Raw genomic sequence first — 12,615 nt, forward strand, 5'->3', positions numbered from 1 at the left:
GGCATAAATACAATCCATAGTCCTGTGATTTGGAATTGAGTAGCTAAAGAATAGAAAGTAGAAAGATAACAGAATTCAAGGACAAAGCTTATGAGTATTTAATATATAAATAATCCTCTGAAATGAATGACACAGTGCTAGAATATTAACCATGGAACCTCAGGATTATAATGCTGCTCAGAAATCACTGCAAGCTTAGAAAAGTTCCCATATTGCTGGAAGGTGGCCAGAAATGTTGTTTTCATTGCTCCTTTTGTTTAATCCTGTATTCCCCATGTCCTGGGTGCTATGTTAGACTCTGAGACTATAAAGACACTAAAACATAATGTGTCTCCTCATAAAGTTGTCCATCTCTTAGATGCACCAGATAAGTAGGCATATAATTGCAATATTGTTTGGCACTACCATGATAAAGGAATGAATATACATGAGATGCTTAGCTCATCTGTTATGCTATACAGAGAAGGAGATTTTTCAATGTTCACAAAAGACTTCCCTATAAAGGTCATGGTAAACCATGGTGATTTCCATAGGCTGCAGTGTTACAGAGGAGAGGAACAGAAGGGCATTTTTTAGAGATCTACATGTAGTCCAACTTGATAAGAACAAAGAAGGTAAGTGTATGCCTGATAGGCATGTAAGGCTAAAAAGGCAAACATGAGTCATAACATGTTTATATATGAATCAAAGGATTTTAGAATTTATCTTGTTGGTTATGGATTTACTGGAATAATGAGATTAGATTTCATCTTATAAATACCACTTTGGAAGCTGTATTGAAAGTTGGCCTTAGTTAAAGGACCAAAAGTGGCAGGAATAATAGCAGGGCACTTGCTGAGTTAATCTAGGATAGAGGACTAATTTAGCCAGTGAAGTTGGAGAGGAGGTAAAGATGGAAAATTAATTATATAGAATTGAATATGGATTATAAGTGAAACAGAAGACTGCAGGGGAAGTCCATGTATAGGCTTTGGTAATGGTATGGAAAGTGATAAAAATAATCAATAAAAACATCCTGACCAAGAATTTTAACACTACAATGAACAGTACAAATGCAATGCCCCACATACTCATAGAAGAAATAAGTTTCTTTGTGAATTTGTGAAAAACAATCATACAGGGAGTAGCATGGACTGAAAGGACTAGTACATGACTATTGTGATAAAATACTTGTGCTCTGAACAGGTGCTCTGTGACTATGAAGGAAGCTGATAACACTGGGTGCATTCACTAAAACCATGAATAAGTATTGTGAGTCAGAGACAATTAATTTAATCAATAAATAAAATATCATTTATGTAAAAAAAAGTTGAGAAAAAAAAAACCTTTATCCTTAGATAAAATCGGTCCTCCCACTCTGAAATTTTTGTCTAATTGTATCAAGTTAGTATCTAAGATATTACTTAGGGATTTATACTTTATAGTAGAGCTATCAGTAGGATTGAAAACATGGAGCACATAATGTTGAAATCAGAGTCCATATTTGAAAATTAAGGGAAGGTAGTATTATATTCATTTACTAATTACAACTTATGCATTTATATACACCTGGAAATACATTTTAAAACCTCATGGGGCGCCTGGGTGGCTCAGCAGTTGAGCATCTTCCTTCAGCTAGGATGTGATCCCAGGGCCCAGAATCAAGTCCCACATCGGACCGCCTGTGAGGAACCTGTTTCTCCCTCTGCCTGTATCTGCCTCTCTCTCTTGTCTCTGATGAATAAATAAATACAAATCTTAAAAAAAGAAACTCATATTTTTGGAGTTTTGTCCCAAAAATAAAGAGAGTTGCATTGCACAGATGTTCAGACTAATTCTGTCCATTCTTTTTTTTTTTTTTTAAGATTTTATTCATTTATTTGAGAGAGAGAGAGAACAAGTGGTGGGGGGACAGGGAGCAGAAGGAAAGGGAGAAGCAGACACTCCACTGAGCAAGGAGCCCAACATGGGGTTCAATCCCAGGACTCCAGGATCAAGACTTTAGTTAAGGCAGACATGTAACCAACTGAGCCACCAAGGTACCCCTATTCTGTCCATTCTTAACAAAAGATCTTTAAACGTTTATTTTTATAATCTTGGATTAAAAAAAAGAAAGAAAGACAAGAAAATGGAGGACCGCCAATTAACTCAATTAGTTCAGCCATTCTAACCTGGGAAGTGTTATCAATTAAAAGAAAAACACTTTTCTTTTTAAAATAATTTATCTAGGTCAAATTAAAAGACTAAGAATACATATATACATCACGTACCTCTCTCCATATAAAAATATTTTATGTATCTCAAAACAATTCCAGTATGACTCTAATCAAATATATTCTCAAAACAGTATTTAGTGTATTTCTCAAGATGTCTTCCTTCCACATATGTGAGACCATGCCTTATCCCAACCAGAAACATGACACCCTTCTTATTGTGGGAAATGATAACCAGCTAAATAGAAGGCCAAAGGGAGAAAATCCGATCTTGAATTTCTATCTCAGTGCCCCATATGTGTCTACCGTGTCCTGAGCTAGTGAAGTTAGGTAACAACATGTTCTAAACCCATGTCTGTTTCTTTGAATTTTCTTCCAGGCTCTGTTGCCAAGGAGCAATAGAGTGGATCATGACCTTCTGTACAAGTAATTCTGACTTGAGGGAGTTTAAATTGATTTTCCACATCTTTAAATTCAGAGATCCCAAAGGGTCTCCTATAGCAACCTTCTGACAATGGTGTGGTGACACTGATAGCATCAAACAGGGAAGGAGTGGACTTCTGGAGCACCCAAAATGATAATATTAAAGTTGTAAAAGAACAAGAAAATCAGGGCCTTAAAACTATGCAAGGAGACAACCTAATGTCTATTCTCTATACAAAAGGATGACTAAGGAGGGAAAAATGGAGTTTAATTTTTCTTAGATGTTTTTAAATTTCACAAACTGCTCTGATAGTTCACATGCTAAAAGACTCAGGGAAATGTAATATTACTTGGAGGGAACATACAGCAATTTACTGAATCTTCATCACTTCCATCTAGACAGTCATCATCACCATCACATTTCCAGCGAGCTTGGATACAGTGTCTGTTTTTACAGCGGAATTCTCCAGCTTTGCATATGTGAGGCAATACTTCTCCAGGATTAACTAAGGTTAAAAATAAAACAAACAACAACAACAAAGCAAAACAAGACAAGACATATGAACAATACTAGCTATATTCAGTTCATTACAATGTAAGCTTTGTTTTAATAACAAAAATTCTGATTCATTTCATGTTATCGAAAACATGAAAACTTCTTAACATTGCAATGACAACCATCTTTGGAGATGAGAAAAATTCAAGGTTTTATGACAATAATTATTCTACTAAGAATTTTAAAGATGTATTCTAAACAACCATCACAAAATAATAATACCAACAATAACAACATACTATCACCTCATATTCCCGCTAAGTGTGCAGTTTTACTTTTTAAAGAGCTTTCATTGATAATCTCAATTATTATCATGACCTATTATAGGGCCACAGCAAAAATTTTTTTTCACCTCCATTTTACAGATAAGTACATCCCAAATTAATCAATATGAAAAAAATAAGACAGTAGCACAGGCACAATGGCTATATTATGGTCTGAAAGTGGGAGAAAAATTCAGGTCTGGTTGGATATTCCTGGAGGTATTAAATTATGAAAAATGGAGAAAAATGATCTCATTATACATCCGATTCTATATAGTGTTTTCTCTATATACCCCATGTTCTCTCATCAAATGTTAGGAATTCAGCTGATTGGGATTTATTCACAAATTGAAAGGGTGATGATGATGATGATGATGATGATGATGATTTTTTTTCTCTTTGAGTGGATTTAATAGGAGTCTACAAAGAGGAATATGTGGCAATGGTTAAAATAAATGATTTATCTTTCATGAAGTGAAAAATATGTTGAATTTTCAAAAGCTAGTTTATTGCTAAGAGAAACAAAAGTTAATCTTTCTATAGCAATCCTGATGGCTTTAACCTTTATTTTGGATAAGTCATTTGGACTGAGGAACTGTCACAGAATTTATATACATGCCAATAATAAGGAATGCCAAGAAAACATATTAAGCATTTCCAGAATGCTTTGTGTTAGCGCTCCTTTAATCCTTGCATTTTCCCTGCTCCAAAGAATGGAAGAGGGAATGTGACTCTTGAACCATCACTGTGGAGAACTGCTTCAAAAAGTTATGCAGTGAGGCACAAGGCTCTAGGGTTCCTGTGTTTGGAAAAGGAAAACCACCCATTAAATCCAGACTCCTTAAATCCAGGGTAAAAACTAATCAGTGTGGTAAATGAAATATTCAATTTGAATAAAGGTAAGCCTGTCTTTTCTATCCCCTCTCAGACAAGTAGACACTTTCTGTAGAAACTGGCAGTAATTCTGTCTCCCTTTTTAATTCTAATCCTTTTCAGTAACAAAATGCTGAAGCAGCAATTTCTTTAATGATACCATTTCTGTAAAGTCGCTTGAACGTAAAATAATAATAATAATAATAATAATAATAATAATAATTGTAAATTGTTATCTGTATAGAACAAGTCCCAAATAGGAATTGATAACAATATAAAAACAAAAAGGGAGATCACTGGGTTTCCTAGTCAACCCAAGGATGTTTTTTATAGCAGTAACTGGGAGTGAGGATAGTAACCAAAGCAAAGTGGAAATACATTGGGATATATCTGGGCCTTTGTAGGATAGAGCTTTTCTCTCAAAATCTCTAGAATTGATCACTGATGACACACAAACTATCCTTATTTTGAGTCTCAAGTTTGCTCAATTGGACCCTAATATTTTCAAGGGTGCGATAATTTCTTCTTTGAATCCACATAAACTCAGCTTAAAACTGGGCATTTTTAATGAAGAAGATTTTGATTAATTTCTATTCCTTAATGATTAGGGCTAATGGTCAACAATCTCTCATTTCAAAAAAAAAAAAAAAATGAGGATCCCTGGGTGGCTCAGCAGTTTAGTGCCTGCCTTTGGCCCAGGGTGTGATCCTGGGGTCCTGGGATTGAGTTCCACATCAGGGTCCCTGCATGGAGCCTGCTTCTCCCTCTGCCTGTGTCTCTGCTTCTCTCTTTCTCTGTCTCTGTCTCTGTCTCTGTCTCTCATGAATAAATAAATAAAATCTTAAAAAAAAATTCCAGTCAGACAAGAAATCTGATTTGAAATGTAATCAGCTTCCTCCGAACTTAAGTTCAGCTTTCAGATTTTCTTTAGTCTCTCTATAGTTGATGCCAAAGAAATGCTATGTCTTTCTTTGATGTAGCATTGACATCTATGAAACAACTATGTTAGCTGTTTCACAGTTTGAGGATTGGAAAACCCAAGAAACCATTTTTTTTTTTCTGATAACCTTCCCACCAATTTAAAAAGCTTAGCTTTCACATGGTCTTTTGATCAAATAAACTCAACTGACAGTTTTAGGAAATGATCAAGGATATACATATACAAGAGTGAAATTATAGCTGCTTCTGAACAATTACATCTATATTAAAGAAAAGCAAGTGTTTAGGAAAAGACAAACCATCCTCCCCCCCTTAAACTAATATTTTAAATAAATATTCTTTAACATAAACAATTTGGAGATAATATCTTTAAGTCTGCTTAGAGTTTAAATGTTCTTCAAGTGATATTTAGACCATTATGGAAAGAATACAAATAGGCAAAATTCCCAAACTTGTTTTAAACACGGTTTCAAATATGTGTGGATTGTTGGTTATTTTTAAGTGATACTTACTAGTACAAAGGTGGTGATTTTCAAAAATATATGATGACAATGCCCAAAGTTTCATTTTCATTTTTCATAACAGTTACAAACAATTGTTTGAAAATCAATAGAGTCAACTTCCTGAGATAATTTCATCTTTTTATATTTACTGTTGATATTGATCTATATCTATGTCATTAGTATATACCATTATCATTTGTAACAGTAGTTAGATACTGCTTATATCCATAAGAACAGATATAATCAAACATTCACAAATATCTTTGACATTTTAAAGTGTCTGCAAGACTTCTAGGCCCTATAATTTGTTGAGTACGTGGCATTTCTCCATGGTATTTCCATGTGTCTTCTGTCAGCTTTTATCCTGGACAATTTTCAAGAATATTTATATAGCTAACAGCCTTGGAAGACAAATAATGACATTTTCTAGAGCAGAGAGCAGGTTTTTTTCTTGGCCAAATGAGTAAAGATAACATCTCCCTTCAGGGCAAATGTTGGGCAGATTTTCTAGCAGACTCATGCTTAGGGTTCTTCAGTGTGAATACAAATTCACTGTGTGTGCAGAATTCACCTAGACCTTCCTGTGCATTACTTCTGTATGATTTAGGGGTAGGTGGGGCAAGGAGAACGAATATGAACATGAAACTCATGCTGCCTGCTGGTGACATGAATAATAAAATCTTCTGTGTCTGATCCAAGAATTATGTGTCTTCTGTCAGAATCTATGAATCTTTGACAAATTCACATATTAGCTTGCCTAGGGTTAAACCCTTCAGAATTGTTGACATAATAGTAATTATTTTAAAGAATACTGGGTTCTCATTTCCAAAGTCGTTCAAGGTATATGACATTTAGTTTTTTTCTAGTCCTAACCCAAGTCTTCTAGATGTAGTATGTCACAAAGAAACCATGTTGTCAATGTTATCAGGAATATGCAGGACTTCTAATGATAGAAGAGAGATAATTTTTGTCCATTATCAAGAAAATATTTAATGTGATAGGTGATAATCTGGATAAGATGGCATTTTAGACATTCAAACAGCATGGTCTTTTTCCAAGCATTGACCTAATTCTGTGGAATTGGGCAGCAATGTCATTTATTTCAGCACCCTAGCTGATGGCCAGGGAATCTAACTACTTCCATTAGAACCAATGAGATGATGAAGCAAGTATATTTGGCATCACATAAGAGAGCCAATAGCACCTAGAAAAAAGATTAATATCCATCTACCTTGCAAAAGCCTCTATAACAGTCATTTTATAGACCATTTTTATATATTTAATGTTTCCACTTGAAATTCTTAAATGTGGGAAGGACAATGTCACATACAGAACAGAATTCACTGAGAATAGAACCAGGCATAGAATAGATGTTAAAAAATACTTGCTGCTTAACTTACTGGAATTATCAGAGATTTAATTCTACATTACAGCCATTCATTATAGTGAGAAATTCTATCTCTGGGGACTATATAAGTACTTCAGGAAAATAGTATCACTTCAATTGGCTAAAAAGCTAATAAATAGTCTTCTATCATCATCCAAGATCATGGGGGAAGTTAGCTTAACTGAAGGAAAAAAATCTACATGTAGATAAACAGAAAGAGTGATAAAGTTTCCCCTCCCAAGCCACAAAAATTGAATATACAGAAAAAGCTCCATGTATGTCACTTATTTCCAATGTTTAATGTGACTGAACCTATATAGCACTTGGGTGTTTGGGCAGACACATAGAGTACTTTTAATATATTAACAAGTGCTAGAATTGCAAGCTTTGCTTTAGAGTTCTGCTTTGCACCGTGAATTTGAAAACTGATGTAAAACCTGTAATTCTACCACCAGGGTCACTTCCAATAAAAATACTACAACATGATCTCACCAGTAAGAAAGTTGACAAAGTAATAAATGATCCTTTAATTTAACCAGGATCAAAAATAAAATAACATGAATCATAACATTCCCAACAAGGACTTGTCAGGTCTCAGACATCCTATGATACCAGCTATTAGAATATTGAAATTAGAAGGTCTCCACATGACTCTTCCATGCACTACAAAAGGAAATATACATTCTAGAATTAGTTTCCAGTAAAAACTGGAGATTTCTGGAGTTAATATCCAGATCATAATGAAGTAAAGGGAGAAAACCTTTCTGGCTTATTTTATCTTAGTTTGGAATCATCTCAGATTTATCTCAGCTCAGCAACTGAAATCAATACATATGTTCCTCACCTTGGTTTAATAAGCTGTGGTACCCATGAACAAGTATCTATGTTTCTCACTTCACTTTTCTTCTTTTCAATCCCAGTGTGGTAATGAATCTAAGTATTTATTGTCTCCTCTGTCAACTGATGTTTTTGCTGTTGACCGTATCAAAATTATGATAATTTAGTCATAAAAGAATGACAACTAGTACAGAAAAAAATAAATGAAGCTTTCCTGTGGTCCCTATACATTTTACATTAGGATGTACTTATTTAATAGATTGTTTTTGTGTTTTGGGAGAATTTCTAACTATCTCTTATTTGAGCAGGGAGATAAAAGAACCTAAAAGAAAACTTGAAATTGCAGTGTTTTTAATGCCTTTATATAAGCTTGATTATGTAGGAAGGCAGTGCAAAAAATGCTGTGATGGGTTTTGAATTTCTCCTTTAGATCATAGCGGGATGACCTTTCATTAGATAGAGTGGTCTTCTGAGCAGCCAACCTAAGTGGTACATAATCTTCTGTGAGTTCCTATGCACAGAAGGCCATAAATATTCATCTGGATAGGGCTTCTAAACTTTTTACTGCTTTAAACTTTTTACTACACATTAGATTGCATATATCCTAAAACATAAGGCTTGTCACAGCTGAACAGATAAATGGCTTAGCCATAGTGGAGCACTGTTCTTGACAGAGGAATATATCTGGTGTTCCAGAAGGTAAAGAAGGTCACAGAGTACCACTGACATATAATTGTGCAATGCTACCCTTGGATGATCAATATTTTTAAGTTGCTCTCTTGGGAGTAAGGCACACTGGAAAATTCTGTCTTTTCTTTCAGGCCACTAAAGAGGAATTTAAAGAATTACTGTCTTATTTTATACTGTCTTATTATATTAGATAAAATTATCCTGCTATTTAAAAAAAAAAGACTATCTTTTTTTAGAACCTTAACTTAATTTCTTGGGATTATCCATGTCCTCATTTATTAATTTTGCATATTGTGTTTTTCTCTACAAAGCCACCAAAATAAATTAAAAACTCATTTGATAATTGATCAAGTGGGTAACATATGCTTCTCCAGGGCAGTCAGTTCCAAGTTACTATGCTGTACCAGGTCTCATTTCTAGTTCTGAGAGGATTTTCTCATGCCACACAAGATTCACAAGGACAAAGACACCAGCCTACACTCATTCTTGATTCTTCCAGGTATGGCATTAGAATTCATCCTTAATCAATCATGTAGCATGCCAATATTTTTCAGCTGGGGGAATGCCTCTTCTGGCATAGCCTTATGCTGCAATTTCATTGAGAAACAATCACCGGTGTTTACTTCTGGTCTGACCAACCGCCAATGGGTTTTTGTTCATTTCATGTCAATTCAATGGGGATGACTGGAACCAGGACAATCATATGTCAATAGTTGTAATATGTATTTTTGTTTTGCTTGTTAACTCAGATTAGAGTTAATCCAGTTGAAATCAGTTCACAAAACTGTAATGTCACCTGAACTAAATTAGAAGCTTAGAGGAATCAGCATTAATGAGAAGTTAGTGGCACACTCATATTTGTTCTACACCATACTCTGCAACCCTGAACTCTATTTGTAGTCCTTTTGCACTTGAATTTCCTCATCTGAAAACTAAGTCTAACATACCCTTTTTAATTATTTTAAATTTAAATTAAATTTAGTTAACATATAGTGTATTATTAGTTTCAGGGATAGAATTTAGTGATTCATCAGTTGCCTATAATACCCAGTGCTCATTACATCAAGTACCGTCCTTAATTCCCATTATCTAGTTATCCCACCCCCCACCCACCTCCCCTTCAGCAACCCTCAGTTAATAATTTCTTAGGGTTTGTCTGTATCTCTGTTTTTATCTTATTTTATTTTTCTTTCCCTTCTTGTTTTATTTCTTAAATTCCACGTATGCATGAAATAATGTGATATTTGTCTTTCTCAGACTTATTTTGCTTAGCATAATACCCTCTAGTTCCATTCATGTCATTGCAAATGGGAAGATTTCATTCTTTTTTGATAGCTGAGTGATATTCCATTGCATATATATCTTACATCTTCTTTATCTGTCAATGGACATCTGGGCTCTTTCCATATTTTGGCTATTGTGGACATTGCTGCTATAAACATTGGAGTGTATGTGCTCTTTTGAATCATTATTTCTGTATCTTTTGGATAAATACCTAGACATACAATTGCTGGGTCATAGGTAGTTTTATTTTTAACTTTTTGAGCAAGCTCCATACTGTTTTTCAGAGTGGCTCCAACAGTTTGCATTCTCACCAACAGAGTAAGAGGCTTTCACATCCTCACTAACATCTGTTATCACTGGAGTTGTTTATTTTATCCATTCTGGTCAGTATGAGGTGGTATCTCATTGTGGTTTTTGATCTGTATTTCCCTAATGCTGAGTAATGTTGAGCATTTTTTCATGTGTCTGAAGGCTAACATATCCTTAAAAAACTTTTGTCATTAAAGGAATAGGAACTGGAATAATTTATGTAAACACACTGTGAATTGTTTATAAGAAGTGAGTTATATACTTACTCATGATTTTTCCCATTACAACTGAAAGAAACCTGGGCAAGTTGTATGCCAAGTTAAAGATACAGCAGAGTTTTAAACAACCAAATGCAACAAAGAATTCCCAAATAAGAGCTCAGATGGTTATGTTGATTTAACATTGTTTATTGTAACAAGTATAGATACAATAATCTTTCCTGTCTCGTTTTATTGCTTTGAGTTGCATCATCGATGAATTGTAGATATTAGAAAGAATACCAATAGTCACAGAACAATTTCTTTCCCCAGATGTATAATCACATGTGTCCAGACATGATAAGAAATTTCCTATCATAACTGCATGGCCAACACTGTGTATAGTATTTCTTTAAAAGCCAAAAGTCATCCAGTTTTATTGACACAGAGATATTCAATGGTCAGTATCTTTTCTATATCAATATTGATATAAAAATATGCCAATTCTTAAGAAATCCATAAGTTTTTAATGGGGCATAGAATGAAGGAAATAGAAAAGATAATTTGAAGGCGAATGATCCGGATAATTAGGATTCACACAATTAAAATTAAAGAACTAATTAGAACATTTCAAGCTTAAAAAGTCATCTAGATAGATCTGATGTATACACTCTCCCTCCAACTTCCCACTATGAAAAACTAAAATGAAGGAGAAAAACTCACAACATTCCCTAAAACTCAGCCTCTTGATTAGACTGACATTATCTTAAGGGAATTTTGACTTTTTTGCAAGACCAATAGGACAAGATTTAAATATTCAGCTAGAAGTTTCTCTAACTTATACCATTAAAATTGAATAAGCCAATCTCTCTTTAGGTTAAAAAAATAGAGACTGTTTGCTCCTGAGTACTGACTATAAGGTCTGTGCCTATCAAAAAAGGAGATACTTGCACTGTTAGCTTCTATCCTTGAGAGGAAATCTGAGGGTAGAGCAAAGGAAGGATGATGCTTGTTAGAGGTCCATAAAGAGTACTGTGTGTGTGTGTGTGTGTGTGTGTGTACACACATTTCATCTGTTCATATGTCAGAGTTATTCAGCTGGGATAGCAAAAAAATCTCATTTTATGCCAGAACAATAACTTTAGATGAATCTGTGGTAGACACCAAAAATTGAACTTGGAAATGTACATATAAACTATACCTTTCTCTTTCTCAATAACCAAGATAAGATTTAGTCTATCAGACAACCAGACAGACTTTATGCTGTTCAAAGTAATGCTTAATTCTTGTCTATTGACAAACTATGGGTCTTTATAGATTTCTTCTTATGATACATAAACAACAAAATAGAAATTAAAAAATTATACCACAGAACAAAAGAAGGAAACCACCTGATGACTCAAAGAAAGTAAACTTCATAATTATGTTCTATGGAAAACTGTCTTAACAGACAATTTAAAAATCCTACTAACAGTGAAAAAAGTTTGCCCAGAGAAACATAATTCATAATTGTACTCTCAAGTATATTATTACAGAATAAATTAAATAGTATTTCCAGAATTTGGAGAAATTTATGTTTAGCCAAGAATTAATTTCCAGAATTGCCGATCGTATATAAATGCAAATGAGGCCTATTTAGAAAACACAGGAACTCTACAGTATGTGGTCTTTTTGTTCCTCTTGAAAAAGCAACTTCAAGAAATATTTATCCTAAATATCAGTGGATATTAATAAACAACAAGGAATTGAAGTTTGAATCCTAAGCAATATACTAGTAAAGCACTGACTCAGATCTAAAAGAAACTATTATAAAATTGATCAACAAACTAGCTATGCATGTCAAAACATTTTATAAAAAGACTTTCTGCTTGAAGATTCAAAATAATATTCCTTGTCAGAAATCCTAAATTACAATAAGGAATGAATTGAGGAAAATAAAGAGAATAGTATAAATATTGTTTTTAATTTTATTTATTTATTTGAGAGAGAGACAGAGATAGCAAGAGAGAGTAGGAGTGGGGAAGAGAGGGAGAAGCAGGCTCCCCACTGAGCTGGGAGCCCCATGTGGTGCTCCATCCCAGGACCCTGGGATTATGACCTGAGCTGAAGGCAGACGCTTAACTGACTAAGTCACCCAAGCGCCCTGAGAACAGTATAAAGAA

General features: G+C 34.2%; 1 protein-coding gene across 1 annotated transcript in view; it reads right to left on the bottom strand.

Annotated features, from left to right (window-relative positions):
* Positions 1-12,615, bottom strand: part of LRP1B (LDL receptor related protein 1B) — a 1,815,754-nt gene that overhangs the window by 679,547 nt on the left and 1,123,592 nt on the right. The window contains exon 16 of the mRNA XM_041739937.1: positions 2,981-3,121. Coding sequence (XP_041595871.1) covers positions 2,981-3,121 — 141 coding nt within the window. The remainder of the gene's footprint in view (positions 1-2,980; positions 3,122-12,615) is intronic.

This window comes from Vulpes lagopus, chromosome 24, assembly GCF_018345385.1.
Source record: "Vulpes lagopus strain Blue_001 chromosome 24, ASM1834538v1, whole genome shotgun sequence".
Classification (NCBI taxonomy): domain Eukaryota; kingdom Metazoa; phylum Chordata; class Mammalia; order Carnivora; family Canidae; genus Vulpes; species Vulpes lagopus.